The following is an 18641-nucleotide window of genomic DNA, read 5'->3' as shown; positions in this document are numbered from 1 at the left end:
TCCGGCTGCGGGGATGTGGGAGGCGGCGCCCGCGGTGCCGAGGGCTGGGGAGTCAGCCGGTCCTGGAGTCTCGTCTCGCGTCTCCTGGATGGATATGGCCTCTGCCTGCCCCAGGGCCCAGGTCCCCTAACTTCCAGATCGGCGCTCTGCAGTGATCGAGGAGGAGACGTTGCTGGGGGCGCAGCGCAGCTCTGGGTAGCCACCTTCTCGCTGTCCCCTGGCCTCTCTTCCCTTCTCCCACCACCACCCCCTGAACTGATGTGCAACAGTTAGGCAGACCCTCAGGATGCCCTGGTCTGCTTCAGCACTGGCCAGGAATTCCTCCGGTTTGGGAGGCAGAGTGGGTGAAGGAAAGGGAGCACGTTGGTTCCCACATTGCAGCACTGGGGGCCCAGACCAGTCTAGAAAAATCAACTGCATTACCGAGCATCCAGGCGCTCTGAACGGCTGTGTGTGTGTGTGTGTGTGTGTGTGTGTGTATCACAGAGAGAGAGAGAGGATCCAGATGGATGCAAGACCATCAAAACCCAGATTCTGACAGCTCTTCTAGGGCTAGCAAAGGAACGGAAATTGTTCTCACCTCCCACCTCCACTGCCAGGTCGGGGCTCAGGGGGCACCTGAGGGGTGAGTTTGGGAGAAGAGCGCATTCCCAATTTAACCCGTCACTGAGGCGGCTCCTGCTCACTCTGCAGACTGTGAGTCACAAAGTTTGTTGGTGGCAGAGGAAGCTGAGAGCTTGGTACATAGACTCAGCAATCAGTGGGCCTCACTAGAGAGAGAGAGAGAGAGAGAGAGAGAGAGAGAGCCTTTTAATCAGTTTCCTTCCCTGCCCAGTTGGTAATACGTCTGCATTTCTGAACCAGGTCGACATCAGCAAGTGTTATTTCTCTTGGATGATCCAAGGGGGCAGTGGGTGGCAGGCGAGGTTGCCCTCAGAGCGCCTTCGGCTGGCGGCTGGCGTGGGGCCTCTGGGGAAAGGTGACGAGGCAGATGTGCTTTAGAAGCCAGGAGGCTGTGAGGTGCCCAGGAGAGAGCTACTTTCTGACTCTCTGTGTTCTCCCGTCTCCTTTTCTGCAGACTGAGCAGCCTGAAGCTGCAGATCACTTGACAAAAGCATGTGACTGCAGGGGGACCTGCAGTGGGGAAGGAGTTAGGACAAGGCCCATCAGAATGGGTAAGAATTAGGAAGCCTCGTTCTGCTGGGCCGCCCTGTGGCATTTAGTCTGAGTCAGTCTGACACCTGAGCACTGGGGTCCCCGTCTGCTCTACTGTATGAAGCACGTCAAGGGAGAGTTGGCCAGGACAGCAAGGTGAACTGGGAAGCTAACCTATCTGGCTGCTGTTTTCTGATGCCCATAGATTTTTTTTGTTTCTTTTATGATATGTTGGTATTCCTATAGATGCAAGTATGATATGTTGGTATTCCTGTAGATGCAAGTAGAGGCAGCACTTACCCCTGAGTGATTCATAGAAAGATGATAGAGCAAGTGAGCTGGGCAGTTGCCTGTAGCAAAGGGAAGTCACCCCTAGCTGGTTGGGAGGTGATGGTTGTGTCTCACTCAGTGCAAAGCCTGGTCCTGGGAGGTGTGAGAGGGAGGTCGGAAAGGCATAGAGTCACAGACTTCTTACATTTAGTTCTTATGTTATTTCTGTTAGTTAAATTTTTTTTCTTTTGTGATGAAAAATTAAAATGTATAAATGAAATGAAAGTTTGTTCTCTAAAAATGCTATTCTTTTCATGTAATTGTCTCCCCATCTTTTAAAATCATACGATACGACATTTATATGGGACATATATATTTTCCCACATTTTCCCAGTGAGTTGTCCAAGGTAACACCGTTAGATGGAATGGTGCAAAATGCAGACTGGGGCTTCCTGACCAGTGCGCCCCCCTCCCCCCATGACTTGGGTAAAGTCTCATTAGGAAAATGCCACCATGGATTTTATTTGTTGAGCAGTGAGCCCCCCCTCCCCCCCATGTAGAGTCAAAAGTCACCTAAGAGCTTTGGGTAATGATGACCCTTGACTACCCACCTTGGTGACTTGATCTATTATGAATTCATGTGCCCTAACTCTGGTTCCCAGCTCTCAGCTGCTCGGCGATCCTGGACAGATCTTGGTCTCCCCTCTTCATCCTTCCTCACTTTACCTCTGCTCTCCCCACCCCCACCCACAACTCAGTCTCCCTCAGTCTTCTCTGTCTGTTTCCTTCTGTCTGTGGGGGAATAAGGGTCCCGTGTCTTTGCTGGAGGACACAGTGCTATCGGGGACAGAAAGGATCCTAGACCTGGGGGCCTCTCATCTCAATCCAAGAGCCAGGTCCCGGGCATGTGACCTTAGGCAAGCGGCGTCATCTCTTGGAATCGTATCTCAGTAAAATGGTGAGGAGGCTCCGAGCCTGGCACTGGCCGTGGCCGTGCAGCGGAGGAGGTTGTGCGCTCACAAGTCGATTGCCCAAGAGCCTGGCCCCTCCGGCTGGTCTTGGGACTGTACCCGGCTCGCCTCCTCTCTGCCAGCTCCTGAAGACGCCTGTTTGTGTCACCTCCCACTCCACCTTAAACTCACCAGTCACCTTGACCTAGCTGGCCATTGCAGCCACCAAACAGCCTCCTCAGCCCGCACTCATTTCCAAACCCCAGGCCCTTTCTGGAAATGGCTGTCCAAAGGCCCTGGTGACTTCGTGGTCTTGTGTATACCTATGAACACAGATTGACCAGGGACTGGAACAATAGAAGCAGTGGGGGAGGAAGATCGGGGGCACATCCTGTGCAAATATGGGTTCCCGTTTGTGTTTCTTTGTGTTGGAATTGTATACCTAGAAGGTGCCCTGTGCCCCTCTCCCGGGATGGAGCCGTGCTGGTCCTGCCTGGGAGCAGCCCACCCACCGCTGAGGTGGGGCAGAGCTGCCTAAGAAATGCCACCCTCCGGGATCGGTCCTGCCAGCCATGCATAGTGAGGAAAGGAAAGGTGTTCCCCAGATCCACAGTCTGTGTGGCCGGGTCCCACTCAAACGAAGCTGCTCTGACAGCCCCCCTCACCTGTAGGTGCTGCCGCAAGCCCAGCAGTGCCGTTCGCCCTGCTCTGTGGGTGAGGGTGCTGCCGTAGGGAAGGTGGCCGTGGCTAACTCTGTACATGTGCTCCACAGAGCACGTGTGTGTGCTGTGACAGTTTCGGGCAGCCTGGGAGAAACTGCAGGGTGGGGCTGACTGCCTGAGGTGCAGGGCTCATCTTTGCAGAGATTTCTATAGGTCCTGCTGCTGCTGATCACAGGGGACGCCCACATACCACACACAGGTAGGCGCATGCACACACACACACACACACACACACACACGCTCCACCCTCCTCACCTCTGTGCACACTCCCTACACACAACTACTCACCCCCACGCACAAAACACATGCTCCAACCTCCTTGCCTCCCTGCACACTCCCCCCCATGAAGCCCCTCCCCCTCCCATGTACACATACACACACGCTCTAATCTCCTCGCCTTCCCTGAACAGTCACCCTGCCCCCAACTCCTTTATTCTTAGGAGGGGGCTGGGTAAGTCGAGCCTGTCTTCTCTCTCTTGCTGCCCACAGTTCAATGAACTCAGTTGCATTTTTCTTCCTGCACATAAAGAAAAAGAAAAAGTTACTATCACCTTAGAGAAAATCTGGAAAGGAGAGTGTGGGGGGAGGGGAGTAAGGGGGACCATCCACAATTCTACCCACTAAAGCCAACCTTTTATGATTATATAAATTACCACTAGGATTTTGTGCTCGCCTGCTTTTGCCCTTTCCTTTCTCTCTCTTTAGGGGTCCCGTCTGTGCTAACCCAGACACGATGATAAAGGAGCAGCAGGGAGCCCGTAGACTGGCTCTGCCCGCAGGTAACCTTGGCCCGACCCTCCCTGAGCCGCTTCCCTGGCTCTACAAAGGCAACAGCGCCCGCCTCCCAGCAGAGATTGATCAGGAGGGGAGAGCTGCCCCCCCTCTCCCCTTCCCTTTCTTCAACTCTCTCTTTCCTCTCTGTTTCTTAATATTTTTTAAAAGAGGGCAACAAGAAAAGTAAACGTATGTCCCATAAGCTTAATAAACAGTGCTTGTGAAACTGTTTCTTGTATCAAACAAAAAAAAAATCTAACTTACAAAGCATCTTTTCCCCCCTGGTAGTTATCCAGTCCTTCCAGAAAATCTGGAAAACACAGTAAACTATAAGCAAGTAAAACTGCTTTTACTGTCTTGATATCTTTCCTTCCATGCATTTGTTTTTGTTTGGAATTATCATTTTACATAATTGTGTATTCTATTTTTTCTATTTAACATTAGAACATAAACATCCCCTCTAAATTAATAAAAGCTTGCTGACTGCCATTTTTAATGGCTATGCAACAGTCCACCGAATGGATGTATAGTTTCCTTATTGTACATTTAGGTTATACATAAAGATTCAATATTATAACCCTGGGAAGGGTATCTGGTGCCAAAAGATTTCTCTAAATTTTAGAATAATTCCTTAGCCTGTAGCTCTCCAAATCAGTTGATCAAGGTACATAAACATTTTAAAGATTTGTTATATGTTGTCAAATTGTTTTCAATTTGTATTGATTACACTCCCACCCAGCAGTTAGGAGAGTATCCATCGCCCTATACTCTCCAAAGCACGAAACACTGAGATTCTTTTCCTAATGTTTGCTGATTCGATATAAAAGTTGGATCATTTTAACTTGTATTCGTTAGTACTAGTGAAGTTAGACACCTCCTGTGTTTTTTAGCTGTTTGCATTTTAGTGAATTGTCATGAGTGTTTTATTTTTTTCAGGATATTAACCATTTGCCTGTCATTTGCTTTATATTGTATGTTTTGAAGGGAAGTAGACATAAACCATTAAGTATTTGTGGAGTGCCAGCTTATATGGTACTACAGAGGGCATCATGGGAGACACAGAAACGAACAGAAGTCCTTTCCACCAAGAGGATTACAATTTCAGTGGGCAAGCAGGTTGTAGAGTGCGCACAAAATTAAATGACACAAAGATAGGTTCAGTCAAATGGCACAGCTGGGCAGGGCGAGATGGAGTAACCCATCCGATGAGGGTCAGCCAGCGATCTTGTAGTGGAAGGTGGGCCCCTTGGGAAGGGTTCGGGGGAGAGCAGGCGTCTGTGCAGGGGTCTGAGCTGGGTGGGGAAGGGAGAGAGGTCGTGCCAGGTGGAGGCACAGTAAGTGCACCGAGGTGGGGAAAGAGAGGACCTGCCCAGGGGGAGTTAGGAGGGGGAGCTACCTGGGTGTGGCAGAGTTTAGGGGGAGAATTATGTGATGGAGAAGGAGATGTGTCAGGGCAAGGCGTTTCCCCTTATCCCTGTGAGCGGGAGGAGCCGCTGAAGATTTTTAACTGTCCAAGGGCTGATTTGGTCAATTGATGTTTTAGGGCCGTGGTCGGCAAACTGGCTCGTTGGCCCCTTGAGGGGGGCTCTTCCACAAAATACCACACAATACCACAAAATACCACAAAATACCACATGCGGGCATGTACAGTGCAATTGAAACTTCGTGGCTCATGCGCAGAAGTCAGTATTTTGTGGAAGAGCCACACTCAAGGGGCCAAAGAGCCACATGTGGCTCACGAGCCGCAGTTTGCTGATCACTGTTTTAGGGCAATGAAGCTGGGGCACTGCGCAGAATGGGGATGGGATGGGATGGGGATGATGTGAAAGTGAAGAAAAGCAGAAAGATACCAGCTACAGGTGGTAGGCCACGGAGTGAGGGAGCTGTGGACCAGTTACAGTCGTGCATGTGCTGTGGCAGATGTTTGTCCCCTTAAAAGAAGCAGTAGGACCAGGTGGGTGGGAAAGATGGGGGTGTGGGATAAGGTGAATTGAAACTTTAAAAAAAAAACATACCCAGTGCACATTAAATGTGGCTTATAGAGGCAGATATAGAAAATGGTATATTCTGAAATGGGTGCTAGATTACCTAGAGCTGTAAACTTATTATAGTCTAACCTGTTCTAAAGAGGATTTGGGGCATATATTTTACACCTGTGCTGCAATAAGTAAAGGAGACAAATCAAAGGAAATCTACGAGTAGAATGGAAAAAAATAAAGCCAAGAATAAAGTTATTTCAGAGAAAATTGCCCACCTGCAGGCGCTGTTGAAAATTCAGTTTCGAGCTCCTTGTAGGCCAAAAAAGGGGGAGCAAGTCATTTGCACATCTCATAGCATCTATAAAAAACTTTTTAAGAATGTAATTGCCAAGGACAAATGCAGTTTTTTGAGATGCTAAGAGCTGACAGAAATTCCTCCCCGAGTTCTTTCTAAAAGAGGCATATTTTATAAATGTTGGTCTAAATTAGATTTTTCTTTTAAAAATATAGCTCCCTTCATCTGCTCTATTTCTGTAGAGTATGAAGACTGGTCCAAATGCACGTTTGTGGGTTCTGACTCCTCACGTTGAAATTGTCCCCCCGCCCCCCTCCCTGCTCATGGCTTCCTGCCTGGTTTGCCGGGAGCCAGGACTCCCAGGCTCCCGCCTCTTCGCAGCTGCGGCTGTCATTTCTCCGGCCTGGATGAATGTATCTTCGGAGAGTTTGCTGGAGAAGCCGCTGCTGCCTTCCTAATCCAGGGAGGCCCTGCTCCCTCTCGTTCACGTGCCTCATTCACTCACAGCCACTTATCACAATCTCATCTTTCTCTTGTCCTTATTCCCACTAGACCGCAGCCCTGTGAAAGCAGGGAACTCATTTCTCTGCTTCCCCACTGCACCTTTAGGCCTGGGACGCTGCCTGGGACAGAGAGGTGCTCGGAAACCTCCATGAGCGCAGGAATGCTGAGCTGGCTGTCATTTAAAAAATTTCCCTCTTTGTAACTTCTGACCCTCTCTGTATTCTGGCCATACATGTGTCGTGAACAACGATCCATGAATGTGACATGAATAAGATAATGCTATTATCTTAGCTTCCACTCCTTGGGCACTACTGTGCAATAAGCAGTATTCTAAGCACTTTTTATGTATTAACGGATTTAATCTTCCTCAGATTCTATGAGTTGGGGATCATTGCTCTCATTATAGAAATGAGAACACTGAGGCACTGAGAGGTTTAGCAACCTGCCCGTGGCGGCACAGCTTTGTGATAGAGCTGGGATTTGAATCTCGGCATTCCAGCCGCAGAGTGTGGACTCGCCCTCCTTCTCACACCACTGTGCTTAGAATATTCTAAATGTTCCAGAGGAGCGGTCGCCAACCGGTGGTCCAGGGACACGGGTGGTCTGTGAGGTACGAAAGGCTGGCAACCGCTGCTCCAGAGGGTACAGGTCTTTCCTTGGCAGAGCGCGGACTGTACCTCGCGGACCTGCACATGAACGTGACAAGAACAGGAGGGTGTAGAAGACGTGGTTGCGCTGAGGGCCACACGCCTTCTCTGTGGTCCCAGGCCAGTCAACGGGGAAGCTGGGAGCTGTCACTTCTGGTTGGAGCCTCTGCCTCTCGCCACCCTTCCCTCCTCCTCTGTCATTGTTTTTGCTTTGTCAGGGAGACAAAGGGCTCCAGGAAGAGCCTGTGGGGTCCTCCACGAGGCTAGATTCATAAGAGAGGAGCCAGGACAGCAGGTGGGCGAGGGCGGAAGGCAGCGTGCAAGAGCCAGTGACGGCATGGAAAACAAGGAAGCGTGAGCATCCACGTGAGAGAGAGGGGAAGACAGGCAGGCAAGCGGCATGCGCGGTCACAACCACAGTCACACACGTGCCTGGGCTGGCGGTGCTCTTACCGGTGTGCTCCATGGTCAGGGCTAGGCCCGGAGGCGAGCAGGCACGGGGACCCTCTCTCGCAGGAGGAGCGCCTGCTTCTCAGGTAGTTTGGTGTGAATTAAACCTTCTTCCCACCCCTTCAGGTCCAGCCTGTTTGCACGTGGCGATCGTGGCCTCTGGGAGGTGGGGGTAGGACTGGGCTGTGTGTGTGAGAGAGGGACCGTGGTCCGAGTCCCAGATGGCCACTCTGTGGCCAGAGGACCCTAGATAGTTAGTCTTTCCCTGAGCCCATTCTCTCCCCTTTGGTGGTGAGGGGTCACATGAGATGTCTGTATCGATGTATTTAAATTACAGGACACTGAGCCAGGAAAGGTGATACCGTCACCATCCCGGCAATTTTTGTGGATGCTCTTGGGGCATGGCCGTGCCCTCCCCAGACACAGCGACAATCCCTGCGTACAAGGACGGGCAGGCCCCAGTTAGACTGCGTTTGTTAAACTCCGCAGACACCGGGTCTGGCGATAAGAGTGTAAGAGCAGAGAGCTGCTGCAGTGTTGGTGAGCTGGGCACCTGCGTCTGTGAAGTTGCCGCTAGACGGGGCCCCTGAGAGGGGACGTCCGCTATGCTGACAGGGCTCAGCACTTTCTAGTCCCCCAGAGGGCCATCTGCAGCTTGGCGGGCCGTGACTGCGCCTCTCACCCCTGCTCCAGAAAGAAGACAGACCTGCCATCTTTCTCTAAATCCTTATGCATTACTAAAACGTAGCGATGTTTATTCCGTGCCGCTCAATTCATAACCTCAACTCAGAACCAGCCTTTGGCGTGGAAGTCATGGTTTCTGTGGTTAAGCTGCGGACGCAGAGTTAAGAGGTTCAGTCACTTGCCCAAGGTCTTGCAGCTGGTTGACGTCCGCCCTCTCCTTTGCCTCCTGAGCCTGGGCGCACAGAGCACCATGCGAGAGTAAAGCCCCGCGTTGGTACCTGATGGCCATCCCGTGTGTCTTACGCCAAACAGCAAGTTTCACTGCAGGAGAATTCCAAACGGAACATTTTAGTAGATTTGACATAGTTTAGTTGTGGCTTTGTGTCCAGGAATACGGGTGCCCCAGGGCATATCCTGTGGTCTGACTATGCATCTGAGAATGAGGATTTCTGGGTGCCAAGGGCAACTTTCTCACTACCCCCCAGAAGGACCCAGATAAATTCAAGCCTCCAGGAGCCAGGAGTCTTAGGTTCTTAGCTTGGCCGAGCTCCAAGCTTCATCATCACTATTCAGAAAGACTGCTCTCCATGTCCCAACTTTCTTTTTAGATGGACAATATGTGAAATAACATTTACCTGTTGTGGGAAGAAGAATCCCTCAGTTACAATAAGATCCCCTGGGAAGGCGCTACTTGCAGTAGAGTGATGTGTTTCCAGCCCTGCCCGCTTCTCAGGACCCTGTGCTTCCCGAGCAGAAGCCTGCAGGGTGGGTGCCAGAAAAGCCCGGCACTGCGCAGCCTCCTGCCACGCCTCCTCTGCATCCCCACTGTGTCTTATACTTTGATGTTATTTTTGCCGTTTCTTTGCCACACAGAATGTCATGTATTTCCTTCTACACCAGCTCTGTGAACCCCTTGGGGACCTCTGTCTTAATCATCTTTGTTTTTCTAGTGTCCAGCAGAGATCTTGGGAATGTAGCAAGGGCTCAACTGTGTGCATTGAGCTATAAAATAATTACACATCAGTCATACGTCTATACATACAAGCCTAGCAGCCCCTGTTTCCAAGGTACCAATGGTAGCGGGCTGAGATTTCATAACGAAACCTGTAGTGACAGCTGTCATAGCTCACCATCTTAGTACAGTACGCCTTCCCACGTTGACTATAATTCTGTACAGAATAAAGGACGTGACAAAATAGAGGCAGGCAAGCGGCATGCGCGGTCACAACCACAGTCACACACGTGCCTGGGCTGGCGGTGCTCTTATCGGTGTGCTCCATGGTCAGGGCCAGGCCCGGAGGCGAGCAGGCACGGGGACCCTCTCTCGCAGGAGGAGCGCCTGCTTCTCAGGTAGTTTGGTGTGAATTAAACCTTCTTCCCACCCCTTCAGGTCCAGCCTGTTTGCACGTGGCGATCGTGGCCTCTGGGAGGTGGGGGTAGGACTGGGCTGTGTGTGTGAGAGAGGGACCGTGGTCCGAGTCCCAGATGGCCACTCTGTGGCCAGAGGACCCTAGATAGTTAGTCTTTCCCTGAGCCCATTCTCTCCCCTTTGGTGGTGAGGGGTCACATGAGATGTCTGTATCGATGTATTTAAATTACAGGACACTGAGCCAGGAAAGGTGATACCGTCACCATCCCGGCAATTTTTGTGGATGCTCTTGGGGCATGGCCGTGCCCTCCCCAGACACAGCGACAATCCCTGCGTACAAGGACGGGCAGGCCCCAGTTAGACTGCGTTTGTTAAACTCCGCAGACACCGGGTCTGGCGATAAGAGTGTAAGAGCAGAGAGCTGCTGCAGTGTTGGTGAGCTGGGCACCTGCGTCTGTGAAGTTGCCGCTAGACGGGGCCCCTGAGAGGGGACGTCCGCTATGCTGACAGGGCTCAGCACTTTCTAGTCCCCCAGAGGGCCATCTGCAGCTTGGCGGGCCGTGACTGCGCCTCTCACCCCTGCTCCAGAAAGAAGACAGACCTGCCATCTTTCTCTAAATCCTTATGCATTACTAAAACGTAGCGATGTTTATTCCGTGCCGCTCAATTCATAACCTCAACTCAGAACCAGCCTTTGGCGTGGATGTCATGGTTTCTGTGGTTAAGCTGCGGACGCAGAGTTAAGAGGTTCAGTCACTTGCCCAAGGTCTTGCAGCTGGTTGACGTACGCCCTCTCCTTTGCCTCCTGAGCCTGGGCGCACAGAGCACCATGCGAGAGTAAAGCCCCGCGTTGGTACCTGATGGCCATCCCGTGTGTCTTACGCCAAACAGCAAGTTTCACTGCAGGAGAATTCCAAACGGAACATTTTAGTAGATTTGACATAGTTTAGTTGTGGCTTTGTGTCCAGGAATACGGGTGCCCCAGGGCATATCCTGTGGTCTGACTATGCATCTGAGAATGAGGATTTCTGGGTGCCAAGGGCAACTTTCTCACTACCCCCCAGAAGGACCCAGATAAATTCAAGCCTCCAGGAGCCAGGAGTCTTAGGTTCTTAGCTTGGCCGAGCTCCAAGCTTCATCACAGCTATTCAGAAAGACTGTTCTCCATGTCCCAACTTTCTTTTTAGATGGACAATACGTGAAATACATTTACCAGTTGTGGGAGGAAGAATCCCTCAGTTACAATAAGGTCCCTTAGGAAGGCGCTACTTGCAGCAGGGTGATGTGTTTCCAGCCCCGCCCGCTTCTCAGGACCTTGTGCTTCCTGAGCACTTAGGTTCTTAGCTTGGCCGAGCTCCAAGCTTCATCATCACTATTCAGAAAGACTGCTCTCCATGTCCCAACTTTCTTTTTAGATGGACAATATGTGAAATAACATTTACCTGTTGTGGGAAGAAGAATCCCTCAGTTACAATAAGATCCCCTGGGAAGGCGCTACTTGCAGTAGAGTGATGTGTTTCCAGCCCTGCCCGCTTCTCAGGACCCTGTGCTTCCCGAGCAGAAGCCTGCAGGGTGGGTGCCAGAAAAGCCCGGCACTGCGCAGCCTCCTGCCACGCCTCCTCTGCATCCCCACTGTGTCTTATACTTTGATGTTATTTTTGCCGTTTCTTTGCCACACAGAATGTCATGTATTTCCTTCTACACCAGCTCTGTGAACCCCTTGGGGACCTCTGTCTTAATCATCTTTGTTTTTCTAGTGTCCAGCAGAGATCTTGGGAATGTAGCAAGGGCTCAACTGTGTGCATTGAGCTATAAAATAATTACACATCAGTCATACGTCTATACATACAAGTCTAGCAGCCCCTGTTTCCAAGGTACCAATGGTAGCGGGCTGAGATTTCATAACGAAACCTGTAGTGACAGCTGTCATAGCTCACCATCTTAGTACAGTACGCCTTCCCACGTTGACTATAATTCTGTACAGAATAAAGGATGTGACAAAATAGAACCGTTTGACGTTTCCTCTAGACTTTGATGGTGTTAGCTGTGAGAAATAGCCGCTGGGCCTACCCTCGGAGATGGTGAAGGCAGGTAGAGAATTACTCTCACGTTTTCCTCCGTGTGGAGCTTAGAATAAACACCACAATCTTTTTTTTCCCCCCCAAAAAAAGGAAGTTCCTTAGTGGTATAATTTTTTGGCAGGTCTGTGTTTTGATTTCCATTCATACAGTTTGTGCATTATTCTTTTACCAAACAAGATAGATGAAAAGGCCCCCGGAGGCCAAAGCAATGAGATGTGTGTTTCTCATTGTGTGGAAGCACCTGGCCAGATGTTCCTGGATCAGCCGCTGTTCAGGCTGGTGCGCCTTCCGTCTGGGAGCTGGATGGAGTGTGGGGGCACGGCGGGATGTGGGGGGAGTGGGGGGAGAGAAAGCAGGGATGCTGACCTTTGCTCAGGGTTATATGCAGACAGAGGAGACGGGGAAGGGGCCGGGGGAAATGTCAGACTATATTTTACCTCAGTCTTTTAAAAGTTTTCACCCACATACACACACCATGATCAGAATCGATGGTGCCCTGCATCGATGCCATAAATCAGGCTGGGCATTCGTCACCTTCTTACTCAGGGGTGTAAATAAAAGGAGACCCAGAAACCGACACCATTATATTCTTTGGAGCTCTGCAAAACTCCAGCTCAAATTAAGAATGTCATTCAAGTGTCGTTTTTTGTAAAGCAAGAAAATTTATGTCAATAACATTAAGGGCATGTCTGTTACATTTTGTGAAAGTGGCTGGAGGAACAATGATGGACGGATGGTCTGAATTAATGGCAAATGTGTATTCCCCTTGCGGGCGCATCTCAGGGAGCTGGTCATTATCCTTCAGAGCAGTGATTCAGGTGCCATGAGCATCCCTGGGGCTGCCAGTGGGCAGGGGCCTGCAGGACACAGTCCACAAAGGACAGTGAACAGTGAGTTCGGATGTCGGCCCCAACTGAACCACAGGGGTTGGGCACCTAAAATTGCAGGGTGGTTTTGGAGTGAGCTGCCTCCCACATAGCAGCCACAAGTTTTATTTATTTATAAGAAGCTAATAACGCCACACCCAGGAGCCGGTCTAGAATCAATGCACGTCTATTAGCCCAAACACAAACAGTGATTATTTCTGGATGATAGGATCACAGGTGACTTTTGAAATTTCTTTTAAAAAATATTTTGTTTTTGTTTTTTTGTGTTTTGTAGAGTGAGCATGCATTATAATGGCAGACTATAAATAAATATAATTAAAAGTGTTTTTCACCATCCAAGACCTGTGGATCGTTATCTGGAATCTTCTAATTATGTTTTAGAAGTACTTATTCAAGAGACATGCAAAAACAAATCTACGATGGAAATTAGAGACCACATCGTGTCTGGGTGAGGGGGTTGACTGGAAAGGGGAGCTTTTTGAGGGGATCAGAATGTCCTCTCCTTGTTCAACCTTAGCCTAGGTTTGGCTCAGTGGATAGAGTGTCAGCCTGTGGACTGAAGGGTCCCGGGTTCGATCTAGGCTGTACATTACATCCTGGGACTTATTTATTTTATAACTGGAAGTCTGTACCTTTTAATCACCTTCATCCAATGCTACCACCACCTACCACCAGCCCTGCCTCTGGAAACAGCCAGTTTGTTCTCCGTATTTATGAGCTCATTCTTTTGTTGTTGTTGTATTAGATTCCACATGTAAATGAAATCATATAGTATCTGTCTCTCTGTGTCTGACTTGACATAATGCCCTCAAGGTCTACCCATGTTTTTGAAAATGGCAAGATTTCCTGGGTTGCATGCTTGATCCCCAGCCCTAGTTGGATCCCATGCGGGAGACAACCATACAATGTGTGTGGGAAGCAACCAAACGATGTGTTCCTCTCACATTGATATTTCTCTCTGTCTTTCCCTCTTTCTAAAAATCAATGGAAAAATATCCTGGGGTGAGGATTTTAAAAAAAAAAGGCCTTTGTCTTGTTTGGGTGGATGTTACACAGTATATAAACAGTGGTCAAAACTCAAGGCTCTGACGCCGAAGATCTGCATTGACTGCGAGTGAAGTATATTGCAGTAGGACAGCAGGAACCCCAGCAAGAGAAGAAAACACGCCTGCAAACAATCGCCGGTCTGTTTGGCACCGCTGGCAGGCAGAGGGCTAAAAGACAGCCAGGGACTGTGCCAGCCAGCACCAGGGCTCCTGCCCAGGACGGTCCCCGGCCCCCCAGTGACAGCGCTCATTCAGAGCTGCTGGTCAGGGGCACGTGCTGCTGGACAACGTGTGTGCTGAGCAGAGAGCGGAGGAAGCTGGCCTGGGAAGTCCAGCCCGCTGTTGGCAGCCGGGCGGCGATGACGCAGCCAGGACAGGGCTCATATAGAGGGCCATCTGGTGTAAGGCCTCGGAGGCATTGCTGGCTCTAATGGACCTTAAATGACGGGACAAAGGCCAGCATGAGCAGGCCTGCAGCCTCAGCACAGGCAGGACTGAGGACTGAGCAGGGCCAGGCGTGTGTGCAGGATTGATTTTCCCACTTCCTCCCGGGGCTTCCGTGACCTCGCAGCCCACAGGGGTGCCATTCTCCTAAGAATGCACAGCCTTTAATGGCCTGATTATTCACCTGTTTCTTAATAATGTGCTGGCTTGACATCTCTGCACAAAGACCTGTACTTCCCTGGCTAAAAATTGATTTTTTTTTTTCTAATGGCACATAGAAGTGAATAAATCTGTGTCTTCTTTGCAGCCCAGGGATTAAGTGTGAAAATCTTGGACTCTGACAGGCACGGGTGTGAATCCCAGCTCTGCCGTGTCACAGCTGTGTGACTTTGGATGTTACTTAGCTGAGCTCAGCCTCATTTTCCTGTGAAATGGAACGCTAGACCCCACCTCGATATTGTTGGAAGGATTAAACAAAATAATGCCTTCCAACCTCTTATTGCCTCCTGCTATGTAATGAGAGCTTCATGTCCCTGCCAGCTGGGTTCCTGCTCTGGGAGGCCCGCTCAGCAAAGCCGCTCTCCCCACCCGTCTGCTCTCGCTCCTTGCAGTGGGCAGACTCTGCTGCGGGGGGACGTCCTTTCTCAGGCAGGTACATCCAGGATGCCCATGCGCACTTGCACGGCTTCATTCAACATGGGTCTTCGCGGTGCCTGGCCTGCTGCTTACTTGGCATGTTTCGTTTGGCTCAACCCAGCGCCTGTTTTGCATTTTTGCTGAATTCCAGGGCTCCCTCTTGAGTGTGTTCGCTCTTGCTTCTGTTTTGAGCTTCAAGAGTGTTGCTTCCAAAACCTCCTCTGGCACCGCGACCACCCCTGGTCCTGGCCGCGAGTCTCAGCAGCTCTGGGCCCGGTGCCGGCTTTGTGCTCTGGCACCACGGCTCGTGCTGTGACAGACTCTCTGATTACAGTCTTGGACGTTTGAATGATTGATCTTGGACTCCTAGCCTTTCAGAGTCTGCGGTTTAAATCTGTTTGTTTGTCTGTGTATTTAAAGCTCTTGCACTCGCTCTCCAGCAGTTTGGCTCCATTGCAATGAGGCTTCTTCTGGCTTCGATATTGGATGCCGTGTGTTCACTTGGAAACCTGGAGGTGACGAGCCCAGCTTTTCGCAGGCTGCCTGGGGACCACAGTGGGAAATGGAAAGCCTTGTGCGGGATGGAGAAAGCATAAATGTGCGGCAAATCCCGAGTCCTGATTTCTAGTTCTTTACTCCCAACTTAAACCAAATCGCCGTTGAAATCTCTAAGACGGTTCTCATGTGATAGATTCTGCTCTCTGTGCTTCAAGCTCTTTGAGGGCAGGAAGTATCCATTAGCAGGTTTCGGATCCCCATCGTCCATGTGCACTTACAATAAAAATCGAGTGCCTTGACGCCGAGAAGTAGGTATTCGGATGGATGGATTTCAGAAGAGTGGATTCCCACCCTCTATCCACCACCCGGCCCCACCCTGCGCTCAGAACACCTCCAGAGACACACACAGAAGCATTAAGCTCCCCTCTCGCTCTCCTTTATTGAGATCCCCTGGACTTAAAAGGCCCACAAAGTACTTCCTTCCATCCATGTAAGCAATACACTTAAGCTGATAAACAGTGTTTAAAAGTGAGCGCTGATAAAATTATACAATAAGATACCAACCGTGCTCTGTTAATGGTAATTCTATCATCGAAGCTACAAGATACATCCAGGGTCCTAAGACCAACCACACTTGAAGCCGAAGATGTCAGGGCCATGTCAGAAGTTCACCCCGGCCCAGGGGCCTGCGCCTGCCACAGCAGTGCGTCCACGGCAATCCATGCAGAGACAGGCCGCACACGCATTACCTTTCTTGCTAAATAAATGATTCGTGTCCTATTTCATGCTGCTTCTAACCCAGCAGCCACTGAAGGTGAGAGCACACCTCTCCTCCTCCTCCCTTAATAGTCGTTCCCACCGAACCCACATACAGTTTTTGAGATTCCAGTGTCGCCTCTCTACTGGAGACCTGCCCAGAGGGTCACCCGTGGAGGCTGATTGCGCAGCCCGATGCCTTCACCTTCTTCTCGGCTCTCACCATTTTATCCTCTCCCGACCGGTTCCACTTTCTGAAACTCAACGTGCCCCTCGCTGTGCTGACGCGGTGAGGTTCTGCCAGCTGCTTGTCTCTAAAGGCCTCCCCTAGAAAGTCCCTCCACTCGCCTTCCTTCAGCTGTCACCTCGCCTTGGTGACGTTCATGTGTGAAGGGAGGGGGAGGGGCCAGGGTTAGCTTGGTGCCGCACACCACACCTCTGGTTCTCTACTCTGATCCCAGATGTCATCATGTGGCTCTGGGGCAGGTGAGACACCAACCAGAAACCTCTGCTTTCTTTCTGACTGTCCTTGTCACTGACCTACCACTTCACCGGGGGTAGAGACTGCATAGGCTCTGCCTGCCCATGTCGCACACTCACGCTTGTCACACCACAAGTGGACCCTTTTAGTTCAGGGCCTGATCCTGCTCTTCTGCCAGGATAGTCTCATTCTTAGTGGCCTGTTGGGAGGGTCAGACCATTCTCCATCTGTCTGTCCACGGGCAGTAGGTTCCTTATACATACTAAGGCACAGGAAAGGTGATATGGCTGTCATTCAGTGTAGTGACAGTTCTCCCCTCTTGGCCTGGCACGGGGTGGGGGTGGGGCACTTCACCGCCTGGCCCCTCCCTAGTGCTCCAGCTTTCCCGTGGCTGCCCTAGACAGACCGGCACACTGATTTCTTTCCGAATGCTCCCTTGCACTGGCTCCTCTGAGCTTTTGCTCATGCTGTTCCCACTGCCTGGAATTCCCGCCCTTCTTTTCTTGGTCAATATATTATCTATGCCTCACATCTATTGGGAAGCATCTCAGCTGAAATGACACCTCCATCTTCGGAAGTCCCAGCATTCTGGCTCAAGTGACACTTGCACTTCCTTCTGTTAGAGCTGCTTGAGCTCATGCCCCAGGGGACAGGGACTGTGCATTCTATTATGTTTCATCACCCACCGTGTCTAATGTACTCACCGCGTTTATCTTACAGGCATGTGTGTGCACGAATGAATGAAATGACTCCCGGGTCTTTAACCAGCTCCAGCAGGACCCAAGCTGAGCAAGTATAGAAAGCAGTGTGTGTGTGTGTGTTTTAAACTCTTGGGTTCCAAATCTTTGAACAGTGAATTAGTCTCATCAGATTTTGTGAGGCGTTTTATCCTGAAGAGAAAATGGGAGAAACATTCAAAATTATATTTCTTTTTAATTACATGAGTAGTAAAACATTTTTGTTGGGGGAGGAAATTAAAATGAAAACTGAAGCTCTAAGTCAGAGCTGCCCAGGAGAACTTTCTACAATGATACAAATGTCTTATATCTGTGTGTCCAATAAGGTGGCCATTAGCCACATGTGGCTGCTGAACACACAGTGTGGCTAGTGTGCCCAAGAAACGGAATTGTAAATATTATGGGATGAAATAACCAGAGGGGACTAGAGACTGCCATAGTGGCGACCTCGTCCTCTCATCCCGAGGCCCCCCTGCTCCAGTGCCCACACGGGACGTGACCACTGATGACCCTGCACTGTGTATCTTCACGGGTCTGCGTGCATCTACATCTTGTTCCGTGCACATATGTACACGCACACTGAGTTCGTTTGGCCTGTGTTTCACACAAACGGTATCAGGCTGTCCGTGTGCTGCAGCCTCTTTTTCATGGACAGTGTGTGTGGAGAGCTATCGGGGTAGCGCTCATAGCTCTGCTTTATTTACTCAGCTGCTGCATCGCGTCCATTGCAAGAGGTTCCCTCGTTTATTTAATCAGTTCCCTATGGATGAACATTCAGGTTGTTTCCAAACAAAGCCACCGGTCCATTCTTACCCACTTCCCTGTGCATATAAGCAATTGCAGACACTATGAACCAAGGGGAGGAAAGGGATCCATATACCCTCCACCCTAGCTCCATTTCTCCTTGACCATGTATGGGGGTTTGTGGGTGAGGGTGGGGGGGAGGGGGCGGGCTGACATGCCACACCAGCCCCTATGTCTGAGATGGCCCTCAGGAACCGTTATTATAATTTTGTAGGAAACTGGCAGGCAAGTTCTGCTCTGATCTTTGTTTTCACTCCCGTGCTGAGAAGCTGAAACCTAGATTTTAATCACACAGGCCGTGCGAGCTCTGAAAATGCAGAGACATTAATAACAATTTAAGGTGACAGACACAGACAGCCTTCATCTGCAGGCTGAGCTCAGAGCAGGCTGAGGAGAACCTGGAGGTTCTGTGCCTCATGTTTAAGGTAGATTTCTCGACCACGTTCATTCTACCCATCTTGGTGCCCAAATA

The 18641-nt window shown here is 50.4% G+C and overlaps 1 protein-coding gene across 3 annotated transcripts in view; it reads left to right on the top strand.

Annotated features, from left to right (window-relative positions):
• The window catches only part of EFR3B (EFR3 homolog B), a 95142-nt gene that overhangs the window by 29062 nt on the left and 47439 nt on the right, over positions 1–18641 (top strand). The window contains exon 2 of one of the 3 annotated variants that reach the window (XM_014546671.1): positions 3803–3876. The exons of the other annotated variants lie outside the window; for them this stretch is intronic. Within the exon in view, the coding sequence (XP_014402157.1) occupies positions 3831–3876 (46 nt within the window). The 5' untranslated portion in view covers positions 3803–3830. The remainder of the gene's footprint in view (positions 1–3802; positions 3877–18641) is intronic. 3 annotated transcript variants of the gene reach the window in all.

Source organism: Myotis brandtii, unplaced genomic scaffold (assembly GCF_000412655.1).
Source record: "Myotis brandtii unplaced genomic scaffold, ASM41265v1 scaffold454, whole genome shotgun sequence".
In the NCBI taxonomy this organism is placed as follows: domain Eukaryota; kingdom Metazoa; phylum Chordata; class Mammalia; order Chiroptera; family Vespertilionidae; genus Myotis; species Myotis brandtii.
Note: the sequence above shows the minus strand (reverse complement) of the source record. Positions and strands in the feature narration are given on the sequence as shown.